This window comes from Rutidosis leptorrhynchoides, chromosome 10, assembly GCF_046630445.1.
Source record: "Rutidosis leptorrhynchoides isolate AG116_Rl617_1_P2 chromosome 10, CSIRO_AGI_Rlap_v1, whole genome shotgun sequence".
Lineage (NCBI taxonomy): Eukaryota > Viridiplantae > Streptophyta > Magnoliopsida > Asterales > Asteraceae > Rutidosis > Rutidosis leptorrhynchoides.
Window position 1 is genome coordinate 25155730 of NC_092342.1, and position 24188 is coordinate 25179917.

The 24188-nt window shown below is 35.1% G+C and overlaps 1 protein-coding gene across 1 annotated transcript; it reads left to right on the plus strand.

The window, feature by feature from the left end:
- The first annotated feature begins 18246 nt into the window (after positions 1–18246).
- LOC139873547 (monothiol glutaredoxin-S10-like) lies at positions 18247–24110 on the plus strand. Its single transcript, XM_071861469.1, has 5 exons — positions 18247–18550; positions 18640–18713; positions 19168–19242; positions 23516–23542; positions 23863–24110. Exons 1-5 carry the CDS (start codon positions 18273–18275, stop codon positions 23925–23927), a joined length of 519 nt encoding a protein of 172 aa, XP_071717570.1. The 5' UTR covers positions 18247–18272; the 3' UTR covers positions 23928–24110.
- The last annotated feature ends 78 nt before the right edge of the window (positions 24111–24188 follow it).

Genomic DNA, 24188 nt, shown 5'->3' on the forward strand with positions numbered 1-24188 from the left:
TATGTGTTGTTGTCGAGTTTTATATCTTCCCTTATGTTTCGGAGCTCTTTGCCTTTTTATTCTCCTCTCGCCATCTAGTAAAGCGAATAACGGTCCAGAATTCGTAAGTATGGAGTTTCGAATGAACTTAATGTTCTAAACAAAAAGGAACGTGATAGCACGATTTGATTTGTCAAATTACCAGAATCACTGAGAATAGAACCATCAAGAATATATTTTCTTGATATGTTTAGAAGTTAATCAGAATGAAAGAGTTATGTAATATGACTCATGATGCTGGTATGATCTACTGTGACCCATCATCACGTTTCATTAGAAACTTAGCATGACTTATGAAATGTCCCGTTCTTATTGATTAAAAACGTTCCATATTAATTGATTTCGTTGCGAGGTTTTGACCTCTATATGAGACGTTTTTCAAAGACTGCATTCATTTTTAAAACAAACCATAACCTTTATTTCATAAATAAAGGTTTAAAAAGCTTTACGTAGATTATCAAATAATGATAATCTAAAATATCCTGTTTACACACGACCATTACATAATGGTTTACAATACAAATATGTTACATCGAAATCAGTTTCTTGAATGCAGTTTTTACACAATATCATACAAACATGGACTCCAAATCTTGTCCTTATTTTAGTATGCAACAGCGGAAGCTCTTAATATTCACCTGAGAATAAACATGCTTTAAACGTCAACAAAAATGTTGGTGAGTTATAGGTTTAACCTATATATATATCAAATCGTAACAATAGACCACAAGATTTCATATTTCAATACACATCCCATACATAGAGATAAAAATCATTCATATGGTGAACACCTGGTAACCGACATTAACAAGATGCATATATAAGAATATCCCCATCATTCCGGGACACCCTTCGGATATGATATAAATTTCGAAGTACTAAAGCATCCGGTACTTTGGATGGGGTTTGTTAGGCCCAATAGATCTATCTTTAGGATTCGCGTCAATTAGGGTGTCTGTTCCCTAATTCTTAGATTACCAGACTTAATAAAAAGGGGCATATTCGATTTCGATAATTCAACCATAGAATGTAGTTTCACGTACTTGTGTCTATTTTGTAAATCATTTATAAAACCTGCATGTATTCTCATCCCAAAAATATTAGATTTTAAAAGTGGGACTATAACTCACTTTCACAGATTTTTACTTCGTCGGGAAGTAAGACTTGGCCACTGGTTGATTCACGAACCTATAACAATATATACATATATATCAAAGTATGTTCAAAATATATTTACAACACTTTTAATATATTTTGATGTTTTAAGTTTATTAAGTCAGCTGTCCTCGTTAGTAACCTACAACTAGTTGTCCACAGTTAGATGTACAGAAATAAATCGATAAATATTATCTTGAATCAATCCACGACCCAGTGTATACGTATCTCAGTATTGATCACAACTCAAACTATATATATTTTGGAATCAACCTCAACCCTGTATAGCTAACTCCAACATTCACATATAGAGTGTCTATGGTTGTTCCGAAATATATATAGATGTGTCGACATGATAGGTCGAAACATTGTATACGTGTCTATGGTATCTCAAGATTACATAATATACAATACAAGTTGATTAAGTTATGGTTGGAATAGATTTGTTACCAATTTTCACGTAGCTAAAATGAGAAAAATTATCCAATCTTGTTTTACCCATAACTTCTTCATTTTAAATCCGTTTTGAGTGAATCAAATTGCTATGGTTTCATATTGAACTCTATTTTATGAATCTAAATAGAAAAAGTATAGGTTTATAGTCGGAAAAATAAGTTACAAGTCATTTTTGTAAAGGTAGTCATTTCAGTCGAAAGAACGACGTCTAGATGACCATTTTAGAAAACATACTTCCACTTTGAGTTTAACCATAATTTTTGGATATAGTTTCATGTTCATAATAAAAATCATTTTCTCAGAATAACAACTTTTAAATCAAAGTTTATCACAGTTTTTAATTAACTAACCCAAAACAGCCCGCGGTGTTACTACGACGGCGTAAATCCTGTTTTACGGTGTTTTTCGTGTTTCCAGGTTTTAAATCATTAAGTTAGCATATCATATAGATATAGAACATGTGTTTAGTTGATTTTAAAAGTCAAGTTAGAAGGATTAACTTTTGTTTGCGAACAAGTTTAGAATTAACTAAACTATGTTCTAGTGATTACAAGTTTAAACCTTCGAATAAGATAGCTTTATATGTATGAATCGAATGATGTTATGAACATCATTACTACCTTAAGTTCCTTGGATAAACCTACTGGAAAAGAGAAAAATGGATCTAGCTTCAATGGATCCTTGGATGGCTCGAAGTTCTTGAAGCAGAATCATGACACGAAAACAAGTTCAAGTAAGATCATCACTTGAAATAAGATTGTTATAGTTATAGAAATTGAACCAAAGTTTGAATATGATTATTACCTTGTATTAGAATGATAACCTACTGTAAGAAATAAAGATTTCTTGAGGTTGGATGATCACCTTACAAGATTGGAAGTGAGCTAGCAAACTTGAAAGTATTCTTGATTTTATGAAACTAGAACTTTTGGAATTTATGAAGAACACTTAGAACTTGAAGATAGAACTTGAGAGAGATCAATTAGATGAAGAAAATTGAAGAATGAAAGTGTTTGTAGGTGTTTTTGGTCGTTGGTGTATGGATTAGATATAAAGGATATGTAATTTTGTTTTCATGTAAATAAGTCATGAATGATTACTCATATTTTTGTAATTTTATGAGATATTTCATGCTAGTTGCCAAATGATGGTTCCCACATGTGTTAGGTGACTCACATGGGCTGCTAAGAGCTGATCATTGGAGTGTATATACCAATAGTACATACATCTAAAAGCTGTGTATTGTACGAGTACGAATACGGGTGCATACGAGTAGAATTGTTGATGAAACTGAACGAGGATGTAATTGTAAGCATTTTTGTTAAGTAGAAGTATTTTGATAAGTGTATTGAAGTCTTTCAAAAGTGTATAAATACATATTAAAACACTACATGTATATACATTTTAACTGAGTCGTTAAGTCATCGTTAGTCGTTACATGTAAGTGTTGTTTTGAAACCTTTAGGTTAACGATCTTGTTAAATGTTGTTAACCTAATGTTTATAATATAAAATGAGATTTTAAATTATTATATTATCATGATATTATCATGTATGAATATCTCTTAATATGATATATATACATTAAATGTCTTTACAACGATAATCGTTACATATATGTCTCGTTTAAAAATCATTATGTTAGTAGTCTTGTTTTTACATATGTAGTTCATTGTTAATATACTTAATGATATATTTACTTATCATAGTATCATGTTAACTATATATATATCCATATATATGTCATCATATAGTTTTTACAAGTTTTAACGTTCGTGAATCACCGGTCAACTTGGGTGGTCAATTGTCTATATGAAACATATTTCAATTAATCAAGTCTTAACAAGTTTGATTGCTTAACATGTTGGAAACATTTAATCATGTAAATATCAATCTCAATTAATATATATAAACATGGAAAAGTTCGGGTCACTACAGTACCTACCCGTTAAATAAATTTCGTCCCGAAATTTTAAGCTGTTGAAGGTGTTGACGAATCTTCTGGAAATAGATGCGGGTATTTCTTCTTCATCTGATCTTCACACTCCCAGGTGAACTCGAGTCCTCTACGAGCATTCCATCGAACCTTAACAATTGGTATCTTGTTTTGCTTAAGTCTTTTAACCTCACGATCCATTATTTCGACGGGTTCTTCGATGAATTGAAGTTTTTCGTTGATTTGGATTTCATCTAACGGAATAGTGAGATCTTCTTTAGCAAAACATTTCTTCAAATTCGAGACGTGGAAAGTGTTATGTACAGCCGCGAGTTGTTGAGGTAACTCAAGTCGGTAAGCTACTGGTCCGACACGATCAATAATCTTGAATGGTCCAATATACCTTGGATTTAATTTCCCTCGTTTACCAAATCGAACAACGCCTTTCCAAGGTGCAACTTTAAGCATGACCATCTCTCCAATTTCAAATTCTATATCTTTTCTTTTAATGTCAGCGTAGCTCTTTTGTCGACTTTGGGCAGTTTTCAACCGTTGTTGAATTTGGATGATCTTCTCGGTAGTTTCTTGTATAATCTCCGGACCCATAATCTGTCTATCCCCCACTTCACTCCAAAAAATTGGAGACCTGCACTTTCTACCATAAAGTGCTTCAAACGGTGCCATCTCAATGCTTGAATGGTAGCTGTTGTTGTAGGAAAATTCTGCTAACGGTAGATGTCGATCCCAACTGTTTCCGAAATCAATAACACATGCTCGTAGCATGTCTTCAAGCGTTTGTATCGTCCTTTCGCTCTGCCCATCAGTTTGTGGATGATAGGCAGTACTCATGTCTAGACGAGTTCCTAATGCTTGCTGTAATGTCTGCCAGAATCTTGAAATAAATCTGCCATCCCTATCAGAGATAATAGAGATTGGTATTCCATGTCTGGAGACGACTTCCTTCAAATACAGTCGTGCTAACTTCTCCATCTTGTCATCTTCTCTTATTGGCAGGAAGTGTGCTGATTTGGTGAGACGATCAACTATTACCCAAATAGTATCAAAACCACTTGCAGTCCTTGGCAATTTAGTGATGAAATCCATGGTAATGTTTTTCCATTTCCATTTCGGGATTTCGGGTTGTTGAAGTACACCTGATGGTTTCTGATGCTCAGCTTTAACCTTAGAACACGTCAAACATTCTCCTACGTATTTAGCAACATCGGCTTTCATACCCGGCCACCAAAAATGTTTCTTGAGATCCTTGTACATCTTCCCCGTTCCAGGATGTATTGAGTATCTGGTTTTATGAGCTTCTCTAAGTACCATTTCTCTCATATCTCCAAATTTTGGTACCCAAATCCTTTCAGCCCTATACCGGGTTCCGTCTTCCCGAATATTAAGATGCTTCTCCGATCCTTTGGGTATTTCATCCTTTAAATTTCCCTCTTTTAAAACTCCTTGTTGCGCCTCCTTTATTTGAGTAGTAATGTTATTATGAATCATTATATTCATAGATTTTACTCGAATGGGTTCTCTGTCCTTCCTGCTCAAGGCATCGGCTACCACATTTGCCTTCCCCGGGTGGTAACGAATCTCAAAGTCGTAATCATTCAATAATTCAATCCACCTACGCTGCCTCATATTCAGTTGTTTCTGATTAAATATGTGTTGAAGACTTTTGTGGTCGGTATATATAATACTTTTGACCCCATATAAGTAGTGCCTCCAAGTCTTTAATGCAAAAACAACCGCGCCTAATTCCAAATCATGCGTCGTATAATTTTGTTCGTGAATCTTCAATTGTCTAGACGCATAAGCAATCACCTTTGTTCGTTGCATTAATACACAACCGAGACCTTGCTTTGATGCATCACAATAAATCACAAAATCATCATTCCCTTCAGGCAATGACAATATAGGTGCCGTAGTTAGCTTTTTCTTCAATAACTGAAACGCTTTCTCTTGTTCATCATTCCATTCAAATTTCTTCCCTTTATGCGTTAATGCAGTCAAGGGTTTTGCTATTCTGGAAAAGTCTTGGATGAACCTTCTGTAGTAACCAGCTAGTCCTAAAAACTGGCGTATGTGTTTCGGATTTTTCGGGGTTTCCCACTTTTCAACAGTTTCTATCTTTGCCGGATCCACCTTAATACCTTCTTTGTTCACTATGTGACCGAGGAATTGAACTTCTTTCAACCAAAATGCGCACTTTGAAAACTTAGCGTACAATTCTTCCTTCCTCAATACTTCTAACACCTTTCTCAAATGTTCACCATGTTCTTGGTCATTCTTTGAGTAAATAAGTATGTCATCAATGAAAACAATGACAAACTTGTCAAGGTATGGTCCACACACTCGGTTCATAAGGTCCATGAACACAGCTGGTGCATTAGTTAAACCAAATGGCATGACCATAAACTCGTAATGACCGTAACGTGTTCTGAAAGCAGTCTTTGGAATATCATCTTCTTTCACCCGCATTTGATGATACCCGGAACGTAAGTCAATCTTTGAATAAACAGACGAGCCTTGTAGTTGATCAAATAAGTCATCGATTCTCGGTAGTGGGTAGCGGTTCTTGATGGTAAGTTTGTTCAACTCTCGGTAGTCGATACACAACCTGAATGTACCATCTTTGTTCTTGACAAACAAAACAGGAGCTCCCCACGGTGATGTGCTTGGTCGAATGAAACCACGCTCTAAAAGTTCTTGTAATTGGCTTTGTAGTTCTTTCATCTCGCTGGGTGCGAGTCTGTAAGGAGCACGAGCTATTGGTGCAGCTCCTGGTACAAGATCTATTTGAAATTCAACGGATCGATGTGGGGGTAATCCCGGTAATTCTTTCGGAAATACATCAGGAAATTCTTTTGCGACGGGAACATCATTGATGCTCTTTTCTTCAGTTTGTACTTTCTCGACGTGTGCTAGAACAGCATAGCAACCTTTTCTTATTAGTTTTTGTGCCTTCAAATTACTAATAAGATGTAGCTTCGTGTTGCCCTTTTCTCCGTACACCATTAAGGGTTTTCCTTTTTCTCGTATAATGCGAATTGCATTTTTGTAACAAACGATCTCCGCTTTCACTTCTTTCAACCAGTCCATACCGATTATCACATCAAAACTCCCTAACTCTACTGGTATCAAATCAATCTTAAATGTTTCGCTAACCAGTTTAATTTCTCGATTCCGACATATATTATCTGCTGAAATTAATTTACCATTTGCTAATTCGAGTAAAAATTTACTATCCAAAGGCGTCAATGGACAACTTAATTTAGCACAAAAATCTCTACTCATATAGCTTCTATCCGCACCCGAATCAAATAAAACGTAAGCAGATTTATTGTCAATAAGAAACGTACCCGTAACAAGCTCCGGGTCTTCCTGTGCCTCTGCCGCATTAATATTGAAAACTCTTCCACGGCCTTGTCCATTCGTGTTCTCCTGGTTCGGGCAATTTCTAATAATGTGGCCCGGTTTTCCACATTTATAACAAACTACATTGGCATAACTTGCTCCGACACTACTTGCTCCGCCATTACTCGTTCCGACACCATTTGTTCCTTTCGTTCTATTAACCCCTGGTCCGTAGACCTCACACTTCGCCGCGCTATGACCATTTCTTTTACACTTGTTGCAAAATTTGGTGCAGAACCCCGAGTGATTCTTTTCACACCTTTGGCATAGCTGCTTCTGATTGTTGTTGTTGTTGCGGTTATTATTGTTGTTGGGATGATTGTTGTAGTTGCTGTTGTTGTTGTTGTTGTTGTTGTTGTTGTTGTTGGGCCGTTTGTTGTAGTTGCGATTGATGTTGCGATTGTTGGGATAATTGTTGCGATTATTGTTGTAATTGCTGTTGTTGTTGTATTGGTGATTCTTATCACCGTTTTCCTCCCACTTTCTTTTGACTTGCTTCACATTGGCCTCTTCAGCAGTCTGTTCTTTAATTCTTTCTTCAATCTGGTTCACGAGTTTGTGAGCCATTCTACATGCCTGTTGTATGGAGGTGGGCTCGTGTGAACTTATATCTTCTTGGATTCTTTCCGGTAATCCTTTCACAAACGCGTCGATCTTCTCTTCCTCATCTTCGAATGCTCCCGGACACAATAGGCACAATTCTGTGAATCGTCTTTCGTACGTGGTAATATCAAATCCTTGGGTTCGTAACCCTCTAAGTTCTGTCTTGAGCTTATTGACCTCGGTTCTGGGACGGTACTTCTCGTTCATCAAGTGCTTGAATGCTGACCACGGTAGTGCGTACGCATCGTCTTGTCCCACTTGCTCTAGATAGGTATTCCACCATGTTAACGCAGAACCTGTGAAGGTATGCGTAGCGTACTTTACTTTGTCCTCTTCAGTACACTTACTTATGGCAAACACCGATTCGACCTTCTCGGTCCACCGTTTCAATCCGATCGGTCCTTCGGTTCCATCAAATTCCAAAGGTTTGCAGGCAGTGAATTCTTTGTAGGTGCATCCTACATGATTTCCTGTACTGCTAGATCCAAGGTTATTGTTGATATGTAGCGCAGCCTGTACTGCGGCTATGTTTGAAGCTAGAAAAGTACGGAATTCCTCTTCATTCATATTCAAGGTGTGTCGAGTAGTCGGTGCCATTTCCTTCAAAATAGTTAAATGGAACAAGTTAATCATACAGAATATTAAGAGTAGTTAATAGTATTTCGTAGCATAATATGAACTCATTTATAAAAGCTTTTTCTTCATATTAGCGTTTTATAAGTTTAAATTCGGGTAGTACCTACCCGTTAAGTTCATACTTAGTAGCTAATATACAATTCAACTACTACAATTCTATATGAAAAACTGATTATAATAATATTTCGCGTTCAAACTTTTACACAATATTTTACAAACTTACAATACCGCTTATTTTACATATAGCATGAAATATAGCACACAATAAATTTGATACAAGATGGTTGTGAAGATAATTCTAGCTAGTACACAAGTCGTTCAGCAAAGGCAATAAAGACACGTAATTCATACGTCCAAAAACAAGTCATGCATTCTGGTTTTACTATGACTACTTCCCATCCTTGGTCTTGTGGAACATAACCGTTATGGCCGTTGATAAGACAGCGTGTTGTAACGTCGTCAAAGGGACGAGGGTTACGTAATGTCCAACAGTCCCGTAACAATCTAAAAACCTCATTTCTTACCCCAATTACCGACTCCGTCACTTGTGGGAACGTTTTGTTTAATAGTTGTAGCCCGATGTTCTTGTTCTCACTTTGGTGAGAAGCGAACATTACTAATCCGTAAGCATAACATGCTTCTTTATGTTGCATTTTAGCCACTTTTTCTAAATCACGAAGTCCAATATTCGGATATATTGAGTCAAAATAATTTCTTAACCCGTTGCGTAAAATAGCATTTGGGTTCCCCGCAATATATGCGTCAAAGTAAACACATCGTAACTTATGGGTTTTCCAATGTGATATCCCCCATCTTTCAAACGAAAGTCTCTTATAAACCAAGACATTCTTGGAACGTTCTTCGAATGTCTTACAAACTGATCTCGCCTTAAATAGTTGTGCCGAAGAATTCTGACCGACTCTAGACAAGATTTCATCAATCATGTCTCCGGGTAGATCTCTTAAAATATTGGGTTGTCTATCCATTTTATGTTTTTATACTGTAAAATAGACAAGAGTTAGATTCATAAAAAAAAATACTTATTAATACAAGCAATTTTTACATATATCATAAAGCATAAGCACACTATATTACATATATTACACCACACGAATACAACTATCTTATTCCGACTTGCTTGTTTCTTCTTCTTCGGTTTTGGTTCGTTTTGCCAAGTTTCTAGGGATATATGATGTTCCCCTAATACGAGCCGTCGTTATCCACATTGGTTTAGAAAAACCTGGTGGTTTAGAGGTTCCCGGGTCATTGTTACAACTTAAGGACTTCGGGGGTTGACGATACATATAAAGTTCATCGGGGTTGGAATTAGATTTCTCTATTTTTATGCCCTTTCCCTTATTATTTTCTTTTGCCTTTTTAAATTCAGTTGGGGTAATTTCTATAACATCATCGGAATTCTCGTCGGAATCCGATTCATCGGAGAATTGGTATTCCTCCCAATATTTTGCTTCCTTGGCGGAAACACCATTGACCATAATTAACCTTGGTCGGCTGGTTGAGGATTTTCTTTTACTTAACCGTTTTATTATTTCCCCCACCGGTTCTATTTCTTCATCCGGTTCCGATTCTTCTTCCGGTTCCGATTCTTCTTCCGGTTCCGACTCTTCTTCCGGTTCCTCTTCGGGAACTTGTGAATCAGTCCACGAATCATTCCAATTTACATTTGACTCTTCATTATTATTAGGTGAGTCAATGGGATTTGTTCTAGAGGTAGACATCTATCACATAATATCAAACGCGTTAAGAGATTAATATATCACATAATATTCACATGTTAAAAATATATAGTTTCCAACAAAATTTGTTAAGCAATCATTTTTCAAGTAAACACGGTCGAAGTCCAGACTCACTAATGCATCCTAACAAACTCGATAAGACACACTAATGCAAAATTCTAGTTCTATAAGACCAACGCTCGGATACCAACTGAAATGTCCCGTTCTTATTGATTAAAAACGTTCCATATTAATTGATTTCGTTGCGAGGTTTTGACCTCTATATGAGACGTTTTTCAAAGACTGCATTCATTTTTAAAACAAACCATAACCTTTATTTCATAAATAAAGGTTTAAAAAGCTTTACGTAGATTATCAAATAATGATAATCTAAAATATCCTGTTTACACACGACCATTACATAATGGTTTACAATACAAATATGTTACATCGAAATCAGTTTCTTGAATGCAGTTTTTACACAATATCATACAAACATGGACTCCAAATCTTGTCCTTATTTTAGTATGCAACAGCGGAAGCTCTTAATATTCACCTGAGAATAAACATGCTTTAAACGTCAACAAAAATGTTGGTGAGTTATAGGTTTAACCTATATATATATCAAATCGTAACAATAGACCACAAGATTTCATATTTCAATACACATCCCATACATAGAGATAAAAATCATTCATATGGTGAAAACCTGGTAACCGACATTAACAAGATGCATATATAAGAATATCCCCATCATTCCGGGACACCCTTCGGATATGATATAAATTTCGAAGTACTAAAGCATCCGGTACTTTGGATGGGGTTTGTTAGGCCCAATAGATCTATCTTTAGGATTCGCGTCAATTAGGGTGTCTGTTCCCTAATTCTTAGATTACCAGACTTAATAAAAAGGGGCATATTCGATTTCGATAATTCAACCATAGAATGTAGTTTCACGTACTTGTGTCTATTTTGTAAATCATTTATAAAACCTGCATGTATTCTCATCCCAAAAATATTAGATTTTAAAAGTGGGACTATAACTCACTTTCACAGATTTTTACTTCGTCGGGAAGTAAGACTTGGCCACTGGTTGATTCACGAACCTATAACAATATATACATATATATCAAAGTATGTTCAAAATATATTTACAACACTTTTAATATATTTTGATGTTTTAAGTTTATTAAGTCAGCTGTCCTCGTTAGTAACCTACAACTAGTTGTCCACAGTTAGATGTACAGAAATAAATCGATAAATATTATCTTGAATCAATCCACGACCCAGTGTATACGTATCTCAGTATTGATCACAACTCAAACTATATATATTTTGGAATCAACCTCAACCCTGTATAGCTAACTCCAACATTCACATATAGAGTGTCTATGGTTGTTCCGAAATATATATAGATGTGTCGACATGATAGGTCGAAACATTGTATACGTGTCTATGGTATCTCAAGATTACATAATATACAATACAAGTTGATTAAGTTATGGTTGGAATAGATTTGTTACCAATTTTCACGTAGCTAAAATGAGAAAAATTATCCAATCTTGTTTTACCCATAACTTCTTCATTTTAAATCCGTTTTGAGTGAATCAAATTGCTATGGTTTCATATTGAACTCTATTTTATGAATCTAAACATAAAAAGTATAGGTTTATAGTCGGAAAAATAAGTTACAAGTCATTTTTGTAAAGGTAGTCATTTCAGTCGAAAGAACGACGTCTAGATGACCATTTTAGAAAACATACTTCCACTTTGAGTTTAACCATAATTTTTGGATATAGTTTCATGTTCATAATAAAAATCATTTTCTCAGAATAACAACTTTTAAATCAAAGTTTATCACAGTTTTTAATTAACTAACCCAAAACAGCCCGCGGTGTTACTACGACGGCGTAAATCCTGTTTTACGGTGTTTTTCGTGTTTCCAGGTTTTAAATCATTAAGTTAGCATATCATATAGATATAGAACATGTGTTTAGTTGATTTTAAAAGTCAAGTTAGAAGGATTAACTTTTGTTTGCGAACAAGTTTAGAATTAACTAAACTATGTTCTAGTGATTACAAGTTTAAACCTTCGAATAAGATAGCTTTATATGTATGAATCGAATGATGTAATGAAAATCATTACTACCTTAAGTTCCTTGGATAAACCTACTGGAAAAGAGAAAAATGGATCTAGCTTCAATGGATCCTTGGATGGCTCGAAGTTCTTGAAGCAGAATCATGACACGAAAACAAGTTCAAGTAAGATCATCACTTGAAATAAGATTGTTATAGTTATAGAAATTGAACCAAAGTTTGAATATGATTATTACCTTGTATTAGAATGATAACCTACTGTAAGAAATAAAGATTTCTTGAGGTTGGATGATCACCTTACAAGATTGGAAGTGAGCTAGCAAACTTGAAAGTATTCTTGATTTTATGAAACTAGAACTTTTGGAATTTATGAAGAACACTTAGAACTTGAAGATAGAACTTGAGAGAGATCAATTAGATGAAGAAAATTGAAGAATGAAAGTGTTTGTAGGTGTTTTTGGTCGTTGGTGTATGGATTAGATATAAAGGATATGTAATTTTGTTTTCATGTAAATAAGTCATGAATGATTACTCATATTTTTGTAATTTTATGAGATATTTCATGCTAGTTGCCAAATGATGGTTCCCACATGTGTTAGGTGACTCACATGGGCTGCTAAGAGCTGATTATTGGAGTGTATATACCAATAGTACATACATCTAAAAGCTGTGTATTGTACGAGTACGAATACGGGTGCATACGAGTAGAATTGTTGATGAAACTGAACGAGGATGTAATTGTAAGCATTTTTGTTAAGTAGAAGTATTTTGATAAGTGTATTGAAGTCTTTCAAAAGTTTATAAATACATATTAAAACACTACATGTATATACATTTTAACTGAGTCGTTAAGTCATCGTTAGTCGTTACATGTAAGTGTTGTTTTGAAACCTTTAGGTTAACGATCTTGTTAAATGTTGTTAACCCAATGTTTATAATATCAAATGAGATTTTAAATTATTATATTATCATGATATTATCATGTATGAATATCTCTTAATATGATATATATATACATTAAATGTCTTTACAACGATAATCGTTACATATATGTCTCGTTTAAAAATCATTAAGTTAGTAGTCTTGTTTTTACATATGTAGTTCATTGTTAATATACTTAATGATATATTTACTTATCATAGTATCATGTTAACTATATATATATCCATATATATTTCATCATATAGTTTTTACAAGTTTTAACGTTCGTGAATCACCGGTCAACTTGGGTGGTCAATTGTCTATATGAAACATATTTCAATTAATCAAGTCTTAACAAGTTTGATTGCTTAACATGTTGGAAACATTTAATCATGTAAATATCAATCTCAATTAATATATATAAACATGGAAAAGTTCGGGTCACTACAACTTACTGTAATATAATCACGTTGGCCAAGCGTCATTATATTGTACTAACTCATGCTTCAATTCCCAACACTTCTCCAGCAATCATTCATAATTTAAACTTAGATTTTACAGAAGTTTCCAATGTAATGGAATACAGAAAGCACGAAGAGGTAGATAATTTCGGACAAGAATATTTATGAAAATATCTTCAGAAATATCGAAGATATTTATGATGATATTTTGGATTTTCAAAGTTCGAAGGTTGATAAAGAAATTTTTTCGCAAGATTTTAACATGACTTCGGAGTAAGATATTTTCTAAAGATTTCATCGGATACAGAATTCCTGGATTCTTTGCTCGCCAATAATCGGTATATATATATATATATTCTTAGAATTACCCCACGACGTATTGTATACGTATTGTCTTTGCATCAATCCAGAGACGTATTGTCTTAGAATTAACTAAGACGTATTGTGTACGTATTGTCTTAGGATTTATCAAAACGTATTGTATACTTATTGTGTTAGGACGTACCAAGAATATTATTATACATATATACAATCACAGAATTAACCAAGATTATAATATTTTGTTACACTGCTGATAACATGTCCAAATATATATAGGATATAGGAAAAGTTAACAAGGATATGGTTAATATAGTTTTTATAATATAAATTTCGTCGATACAACATTAATTTTAGTAGATTTTGTTTTGCTCGCCAAATATTCATTACAACTCCGTTTAAAGTGAATCAAATTGCTATGGATTCATTAAGAAGTAAATTTTACAAAACGAATTCGAAAAGTTCATCCCAAGTAGTAATTTTTAGAGCTTTACCCTCTTTTTGTGTCGGTGGACAGATTTGGAAAAATCCCGGCATCCACCCAATATATGATTTTTGATAAAATACTTCAACTTTGTATAAAATCATGAAAAAAATACTGAAAGTCTTATTTACATATATTAACATATTTCCAAAGTCTTAGCCTCGAACTCAAAGTCTAAGATAGGTTTTTAATTCCCAACCCAAAATAGCCCTCTTTTTACCGAATGGAGATTAAAGGATATATGTTAAGTTTCAAGGTGTTCTTCATATGTACAAGTTATAAGTTCTTATATTAACTTAATATAACATCATAATACATATAAATAAGTGTTATTAGAGTTAAGTTAGAAAGATTAGATTAGTTTTTCAAACAAGCTTGGTGTTCACCAAAACAAGTTCTAGTTTTTACAAGTTTTATAAGTATAATAAGATAGCAACTATACAAGGAATTGAACAAGGATTTTGAGAAGTATTTTACCTTGATTATGAAGAGGAAAGTTGCTGAGATTAAAGTATGATATGATAGCATTCAAGTGTGTGTTTTTAGTTTAAGAAAATGTGGAGTAAAAATGAGTTAAAATGATCCTTATTTATAAGCTTATAATTTTGGCTTTTAGTGAAAATATCTAAGATAAGTTAAATTGTATTAAGTCATGCATGACATATTAAATTGATTAGGTCATGGATGACATATTACACAAATAATTGCAGATTTCTATTGGTATATACCAATAGTAAATACTTCTAGAAGCTGTGTATAATACGGGTAAAAATACCGTATGAATGCGAGTAGAATTCTTTGAGGAAATTGAACGGCAATACGAGTATAGTTATCCTTTATATGTATTGGTATATTATAAAGTGTATACAATACTTGTAAGGATGTATTTACACTCGTAATACATTATATGTAAATACATTTTAACATAAGTTAATTACGTCGTTTAAATAGTAATATATATATTGTTTGAAAACTCTTTAAATTAGTAGTATGAAAATATATATATAATACTTTGTTAATATACTTAATGAGATATTTAATTATCATATTTTCAAGTTAAATATATATAAATCCATATATATACACAATAATTAAACAATTAAACAATTAAATCAAGTTATGACGTTCGTGAATCGTCGGAATAAAATGGTGACCACAAGCTTGTGTAAAACTCTTTTCGGAGGTTCAAGATTTATTAAAATTCATTGCTTATGAAGTCGGAATTATATAAAGATTAAGTTTAAATTTGGTCGAAAATTTCCGGGTCGTCACAGTTCCTAAAATTATTTCGAGTTTAACGATGGTGTCGGAAAAATTTAACTCGTTGCGAGCGAGAAGATATGACCCGTTGAATATTTGAGTGGAGTTTATTTAAGATTTTTTATGAAAATGGTTATTTGACAGTTTACCCCCCTTATTTGGGGGGTCGTTTTGAATTTATGAAAAAAGTATAGGGGGTTTTGTTGCTGTAATAAAATTTAGTTAAAGTTTAGAAGAAAAAAAAATGATAAAATACCTCTAGTTACTATTTACCATTTTTGTCTATTAGATAATATAGTAAAGTAATGGTTTCATTAAAAAATGGGGGATGATTCTCACACACACTTTTTTGATTCTCATACACCAATTTAAAGAAATGGAGTATTATTAGATGAGTAAAAGGTTAAAATAGGTGTGTGAGGATTAAAAAAGAGTGTGTTAGAATCATCCCCTTAAAAAATATGAATGTACTCCTAGATTGATTTCCTGATATTTTTTAAGTAAAATACACATCATTTGACATTTGGAGTAGTATATTTTTGTCGTGTGATTGTCTACTTACACTGTCATGATGCATGCATTTGACCGTAATCATGAAGTTATATAACCCTTTAAGATTAAGATTAAGATCTGCTTAGTTATAAACTAAATACAAAATCTTAACAGTCATGTTTGATTCTAACTAGTCCGGTCCGGCCCGCGCGATGCGGCGGGAGCTTTCGGCCGGCGTATTCATATTTAACGCAGTTTTATTTACAGAAGAAAAAACGACCCATTTGTTATGCGTCGTTGTTGGTGTCGTCGTTTTTAGTCTTTTTTAAAATATGTCCGATTCGAACGTAGTTAGTTTCGTTTTGTTGATAAATTTATTTCGAACCTGACGGTCCTGGCGAAAAAATTTAACTCGCGGCGAGCAGGAAGATACGGGTTGTCGTTGTGTTTATCGTTTTTTAAAAAGTGTCCGTTTCGAACGTAGTTAGTATCGTTTTGTTCATAAAATTATTTCGAGTATGACGGTGCTGTCGGAAAAATTTAACTCGCGATGAGCGGGAAGATACGGGCTGTCGTTGTGTTTAGCGTTTTTTAAAAAGTGTCTGTTTCGAGCGGGTTTTTTCGTTTTGTTCATAAAATTATTTCGAGTATGATGCTGCTGTCGAAGAAATTTAAGTCGCGGCGAGCGGGAAGATAGGGATGTCGTTGTGTTTAGCATTTTTTAAAAAGAGTCCGTTTCGAATGTAGTTAGTCTCCTTTTGTTCATAAAAATATTTCGAGTTTAACGGTGTGGTCGGTGAAATTTAACTCGGAACGAGGAAGAAGATACGGGCTGTCGAAGTGTTTGAGTAAAGTTTTAATTTTAATTTAGAGAGTTTACGTTTTAACCCCCTGAACTTTGGTGTATTTTTTGTAAGGTGGTTATGTTTGAGAGGGGAAAATGTAAAATCAAGTGTGAAAGGAGTGTTTTACTGTTGTGGTTTTTGTAATGTTCAAACGACCACAAAGGCCACGACATTTAGTATGTATAGGGTTTAATAACTCCAATACGAATCTCGATGATTAGTACAAACATTTTATTAAGTGAAAAATTAAAAAACAAAATGTATACTCCAAAACGACATCAATTTCAATGTGAACGACGTCAACCCACGTGCCTTTTTGGTGTATTTTTTGTAAGGTGGTTATGTTTGAGAGGGGAAAATGTAAAATCAAGTGTGAAAGGGGTGTTTTACTGTTGTGGTTTTTGTAATGTTCAAACGACCACAAAGGCCACGACATTTAGTATGTATAGGGTTTAATAACTCCAATACGAATCTCGATGATTAGTACAAACATTTTATTAAGTGAAAAATTAAAAAACAAAATGTATACTCCAAAACGACATCAATTTCAATGTGAACGACGTCAACCCACGTGCCTTTTAGTATCAAGGAGTAATGTGCAAAGTTTGTACATCTCATTCTTCGTCAAATGTGATTCAAGAGATACTAATATGCTCCATATTAAACCTTAAAATATTATCATGTCTTATAAAATTTGTTCATCTGTTTGCATTAGGAATCATATCTGGCCGTTTTGTAATGTTAAATGTGTATACGTATATATATGTTTGTGTAGGCTAGTTTGTATTCTTTTTAACATGTTAAGGAACACAATGCATCTATTACTACATCTTCCATTTATCTTCGTTAACAAATATATTTTTTGTGCACAAACATGAACATTAACATATACTCTGTATTCATTTATCCGTTAGTGTACAAATAAAACTTTATTGTACGAACATGAAGATGGTTTGTTCACGTTCTTTCAAATCAATATAGACCTAGAACAAACCATATGATCTCTATTTCCGGTGTTTAAATTGGTACTTGAACATCATTTACCAAAAAAAGTTCTAAAAGTGTAGATTATGTAACTTTTTGGTATGATACTTTCGGTAAGTTAACCATGGATCGAAGTGGTGAGTTTCTAAAAAATAAATCAATTCACCTGGATCGAAATGGTGACCTTGTTACCCATCACGTCATGACCTGACTTAATAAAAAATTTACGAATCGTCAGACGTAGGGACTCTCCGTGCAAGATTTGCAATCCACCGGACTTCCTGTGCAAATAAAAAACATAGAAACGAAACTTGTAAAATTTGATTAATTACAGGGACTATCCGTTTAATTAAGTCAATTTTAGACTCAAAGCAAAACACGTAAAAGCCTTCTTCCATCAAAAAGATAATTAAGTTACAGAAAGGTATCAATGGCAGCAGTAGCAGCAACTTCTCAATTCACTAAAAGAACATTCACATCGTCATCAATATCATCATCACTATCTCTATTTCCAAACACTGCATCATCACTTTCGTTCATAACCAACAATTTTTATCATCACAAAATATCATCTTTAAGAATTATAAGAAAAAATGGTGGGTTAAAAATCCGTGGTATGACTGCTTCTTTTGAATCCAGACTAGAAGACACTGTTAAGAAAACAATTACTGATAACCCAGTTGTTGTTTATTCCAAAACTTGGTGTTCGTAAGTCTTCTCTTTTCTTTTTAAATTATTAATTATTATTATATTAAATTAATATGAATTTTGAGTTGATCTTTAAGGGGGTCTTTTAGGTATTCCTCTGAGGTGAAATCTTTGTTTAATCGGATTGGTGTGCAGCCACTTGTTGTTGAATTGGATCAATTGGGTATGTTCTTTTCTTTTTCTATTTTTTTAAGTGATTAAAATGTGGGATTATATGAATATTATGTCATTATGTGTTATCTATGTCTAGATTTTCAGGAAAAGGGTTAAATTTTTGTTAGTTTTAGGGGAAGATTTGGTGGTTTTAGTTTTTTGTAATTAGGGTTAGGGTTTAGTGTCCAAAATTGTTTGCAATAACAAATTATCCAAACTTTGTGTCTTATGCTCATTATTATAGTGTGTGCATAACTGCATCTAATGAAACTAATTCTTTTTCTACGAAGAAACTAAATCGATACAATTACACAAAGGGTGCGTAACTGTGATTATGTGAAGTGTTGAACAAATTACCTACCTTTTCACTAATAGTTGGCTCCTTTTAGTATGTAATATCTGCGATTAAATTGTCAGGTTATGAAAATACTGAAATTAGGTCTTTTCTTTTTTTTTTGTTTCAGGTGACCAAGGACCGCAGCTACAGAATGTTCTTGAACGACTTACTGGGCAGCATACTGTCCCAAATGTTTTTATTGGTATGTCGGAATTGTGTTAATTATGTCATTTTTGTTAGGAAACCCGACTAGGTGAGCCCAAACAAGACTAGATAACCCTAAGTTATCAACCCACTTCCAACAAACGAAAAATATAGTGATAATCGTAAAACTAGCAAGAATGATAAAAACGCGGGAATTTAACGTGGTTATATGCAATCGTTTATGATTGCTTTAGTCCACGGCCAACCAAAGAGTGTTCTATATTGATTAATTTCGTGGTGGTGAGTCTACAATGAGTTCTAACTAGGAGTATTTATAGGAAACCAAGAACACTTAAGAAAACTTAAGCATGCTTCATGAAATCATCAACTAGCCAACTTGATCCTCTTTACACCCTTGCATATGCATGATCACAGCCATAAAACAAGGTGTAAAGTAGCCCACATGCACCTAAAGTGACAACTTCGACAAACAAAAGCGGATCCCATTAGCAAAAGTTGATCCACTTGTTGCCAGCAAAGGGATGCGCCGCATCTCATAGGTGATGCACCGCATCACCTCAATTTTTCACAACAGCAGATTCAAACCAGCATTAGATGCGCCGCATCTAATGACAGATGCGCCGCATCTAATGACAGATGCGCCGCATCTGACCCCTTTGATGCACCATATCAGCTCAATGCCCCGCATCACAAACCTTCGGGCCAAAAATGATGCATGGATGCACCGCATCCATGAGTGATGCGCCGCATCACTCTCTGGAACCAGTTTTCTACTTGTTTAAACGTCTCCACACCTCAACAAATCTCCCACTTGGAGACTTTGAACAAACTCAATCCTTCGTAAACTCGCCTAATCTAACCAAGAACATTAAATACCATTTACACACCGCCAAACGCCATTTGGGTCCTCCAATTACCGTTTAGAACACGCACCTCAACTTACAGATGAGTAGACTTTCGATATAAGGTCTTCAACGCTTCTTGTTAGACTTCAAACATTATTATCCCACAATAACAACTTTGACCTACTAATTACACCTCCTTCCGCTGAGCTATAATTTGATCACCATGTTACTAGCTTGAGAGAATAAAACACAAACAACAACTCCTCTTTGGCTTTGACACCTATCTCCTTACACTAGGAGATAACGGGTCGTTTGAGTCCGACCCGACCCAATCAACCCCATCGCCCAAGCGATCCACCCGTACACAATAACATCTACCCGATTTATCTTTCCAACATAGAATAAACCACCCGGTAGATCAAACATGTGGACAATGCCATCAAGGCAGCCGTGTGAGAATGCATTCACACCCTTGATATTCCACATAACCGCCTTTGCTTTCACCATTGGAACACCGACTACATACGCGCGCACGTCTTTTGACAAACCCGATTTTCCACCACGAGCCAACTCCCACTGTACGGATGTTTCTTTAACAATGACTCTCAAGAAAATCTCTTGTTCATCTTCTTCGGCCGATTGCAACAAAGTTGCCATTGGAGAAGATCTTCTTGAAGTAACGAAAGCTCTAGTATAACCAATTCGTCCTGAATCTTCACTAGCTTCGACTTCCCTTGAGCTCCCACTCAAATAAGATCCCTCAACAAATCCGGAAAGCATTAGCATGCTAGGATTTCTAATACCCACGAAATCACCTAGCCATTCTTCAACCATATACATGGCTCCCTTCTTGTACCCGCGAGCGACCACATGTCCTCCCTTAAACACCTTCCACCTTTGATCTCCAAATAGGACATGACACTTATCATCATCCAATTGCCCAACCGAGATTAACCTACTCTTGAGCTTTGGAATGAACCTCACGTTCCTCAAGATCCAAGTGTGTTTAACCACAAGATCACCAATACCCGCAACATCAAGTATACTCCCATTCGCGACTCGAACCTTACCGGAATACAACTTGAAATTCACCATCTCGTTCATGTATGGGGTAGCATGAAACGAGGCACCCGAATCTAAAACCCAAGATTCATCAAGAACCTCTTCTTGGCACAACAACGCATCTTCGATCACCGCATTCGTTGAACTCCCACCCGACACTAAACTCGGGCACTTCGACCTATAGTGACCGATTTGTTGACAATTCCAACACACCACACTCTTGCTCCTTGACGTACTTCGCGACTTAGCTTTTCCCCGACTAACACTTAGAACCGAACCCGAACTCCTATTCGAATCTTTCCTACGAATACCTTCGCTAAGAATCAAATCACGGATTCCTTCAAAAGTGAGTTTAGTAGTTCCAGATGAACCACTAACCGCCGTCACTAAACTTGACCAACTATCGGGCAATGAAGATAGTAAAAACAACGCCTCTAGCTCATCATCAAATTTAATATCAACCGATTTCAACCGGGTTAAAATCAAATTAAATTCGTTTACATGATCCGCCGCCGAGGATCCCTCCATCATCTTAGCGTTCACCAATTGCCTAACTAGGAAAACCTTGTTCAAAGCGGATGGCTTTCCGTACATGTTAGATAAAGCCGCAATCAATCCCGCAGTTGTGGTTTCACCCACAATGTTGTAAGCGACGTTCTTGGCCAAAGAAAGTCGAACAACCCCTAGGGCTTGCCTATCCAACAACTCCCACTCGCCTTGATCCATTCCTTCCGGCTTAACACCCTTCAAGGGTTGGTAAAGCTTCTTTTGATATAGCATATCTTCCATTTGCATCTTCCAAAAACTAAAGTCAGTTCCATCAAACCGATCGATCTTCACATCACTCTTTTCCGCCATTGTTCCCGAAAACTCGTAAACCCGAGAGCTCTGATACCACTTGTTAGGAAACCCGACTAGGTGAGCCCAAACAAGACTAGATAACCCTAAGTTATCAACCTACTTCCAACAAACGAAAAATATAGTGATAATCGTAAAACTAGCAAGAATGATAAAAACGCGGGAATTTAACGTGGTTATGTGCAATCGTTTATGATTGCTTTAGTCCACGGCCAACCAAAGAGTGTTCTATATTGATTAATTTCGTGGTGGTGAGTCTACAATGAGTTCTAACTAGGAGTATTTATAGGAAACCAAGAACACTTAAGAAAACTTAAGCATGCTTCATGAAATCATCAACTAGCCAACTTGATCCTCTTTGCTCCCTTGCATATGCATGATCACAGCCATAAAACAAGGTGTAAAGTAGCCCACATGCACCTAAAGTGACAACTTGGACAAACAAAACCGGATCCCATTAGCAAAAGTTGATCCACTTGTTGCCAGCAAAGGGATGCACCGCATCTCATAGGTGATGCGCCGCATCACCTCAATTTTTCACGACAGCAGATTCAAACCAGCACCTCAATTTTTCACGACAGCAGATTCAAACCAGCATTAGATGCGCCGCATCTAATGACAGATGCGCCGCATCTAATGACAGATGCGCCGCACCTGACCCCTTTGATGCGCCATATCATCTCAATGCCCCGCATCACAAACCTTCGGGCCAAAAATGATGCATGGATGCGCCGCATCCATGAGTGATGCGCCGCATCACTCTCTGGAACCAGTTTTCTACTTGTTTAAACGTCTCCACACCTCTACAATTTTATCTTCGGGTAGTTCTGTTTATTTCTCATTACAGGCTTATGTATGCTTATTGCCCAAAATTCCAATTATGAGCACCCAATGTGCATGCTATCGAACATACAAGAGGTTGACATATCGACCCATTGATATAAGTGGGTCGAATTGAGTCATTCTTTAATGTGAGCAAGTGAATTACAATATAAGGTAATCAAAAGGTGAACATGTCAAATGAGTTAAATGGGTAGAGAGTCGTTTGCCATGAATACTCAATGCATACAACTTCTTATATCCCTTTATGATTGTATTATTTTTTGAGCAGCAAACACACACACCCGTTTTGTCCACGACGGGACTCGAACTTACAACCTCAAGGTTGATGAGTTCCCTTCTAAGCCAGAAGCCCTTTGGTGCTTTACGATTGTATTGATATGTTTGTTTAATTTGTTGTTAACGTGTTAATATTTATAGTTATTAAATTGTCATAAAAGGGTGAAATAGTGTTTGGTTTCGTTTTTGCCACCTCTTAAACGTAGGTTTTGGTAGTGTGCCAGATTATTCATTTATGATTTGTTTGACTGCTGCCGAGTATAATGCATTAATGCAGCGACTATCTATTTTCAACTTCTTTATAGAAAAGAAAATTCCCGATTTGGAAAGTATAAATAAAATAATACTCCGTATCAGTTTATAGTGTAGCATTTATGAATAAGGATCCTTACTAATTTTGTCATTGTTTTTCCTCATCACTCATAGGCGGCAAGCATATTGGCGGTTGCACAGGTACCTTCTTTACCATATAATTTTGGCTACTTTGTTTATAATTAATTAATTCCCTATGTTGTCACTCTTTCTAAAAACTTGGTAGCATTTTGCGTGATAATGCAAAGCCTATATTTAGTGGCATATATTGTGTATACATGATCATTCAGTAATTTGCCTACAATAAAGGCGTTGCTAGAGTTTATTATACGCGCAAGAGTTTTTGCATAGTACAAAATCTGAAGGATGGTAACGTATATAGGCTAAATTACAATAGGAAACCTAAAAGCAAGTATTTTTGCTCGTATGATCATATAAAGTCGGTTTATAACTTGTTGCAGATACCATAACGTTACATAGGGAAGGAGAACTTGAACCTTTGGTTGCTGAGGCGAAGAAGACATAAACAACGAGGAATTTTTTATTTTTTTTCCCCCCGACTAAGACGTGTTTGATTTTATGTAGAATTAAACGTTTGTATCAGTAACAGTTAGCATTATGATCTATGTGTATTTTGTATCTGCTTCCAAACTCAAATTGCATCATCTTAATGTCTGCAACTTGTTATGGATAGTAGATTACAGTTTATTTCACTTAGTTTTGTCTATTAATTTATATATCCTCATGATGATATTTTATAAAATAAATCTAGGCTATCAACCAAATA

Bases quoted from the DNA above. Each gene is read 5' to 3' on its own strand.
- LOC139873547 (XM_071861469.1), top strand. From the start codon at position 18,273: ATGGCAGCAGTAGCAGCAACTTCTCAATTCACTAAAAGAACATTCACA. The intron at 18,714-19,167 runs GTATGTTCTTTT...TTTTTGTTTCAG, and splicing joins TGTTGAATTGGATCAATTGG to GTGACCAAGGACCGCAGCTA. The intron at 19,243-23,515 runs GTATGTCGGAAT...CATCACTCATAG, and splicing joins TGTCCCAAATGTTTTTATTG to GCGGCAAGCATATTGGCGGT.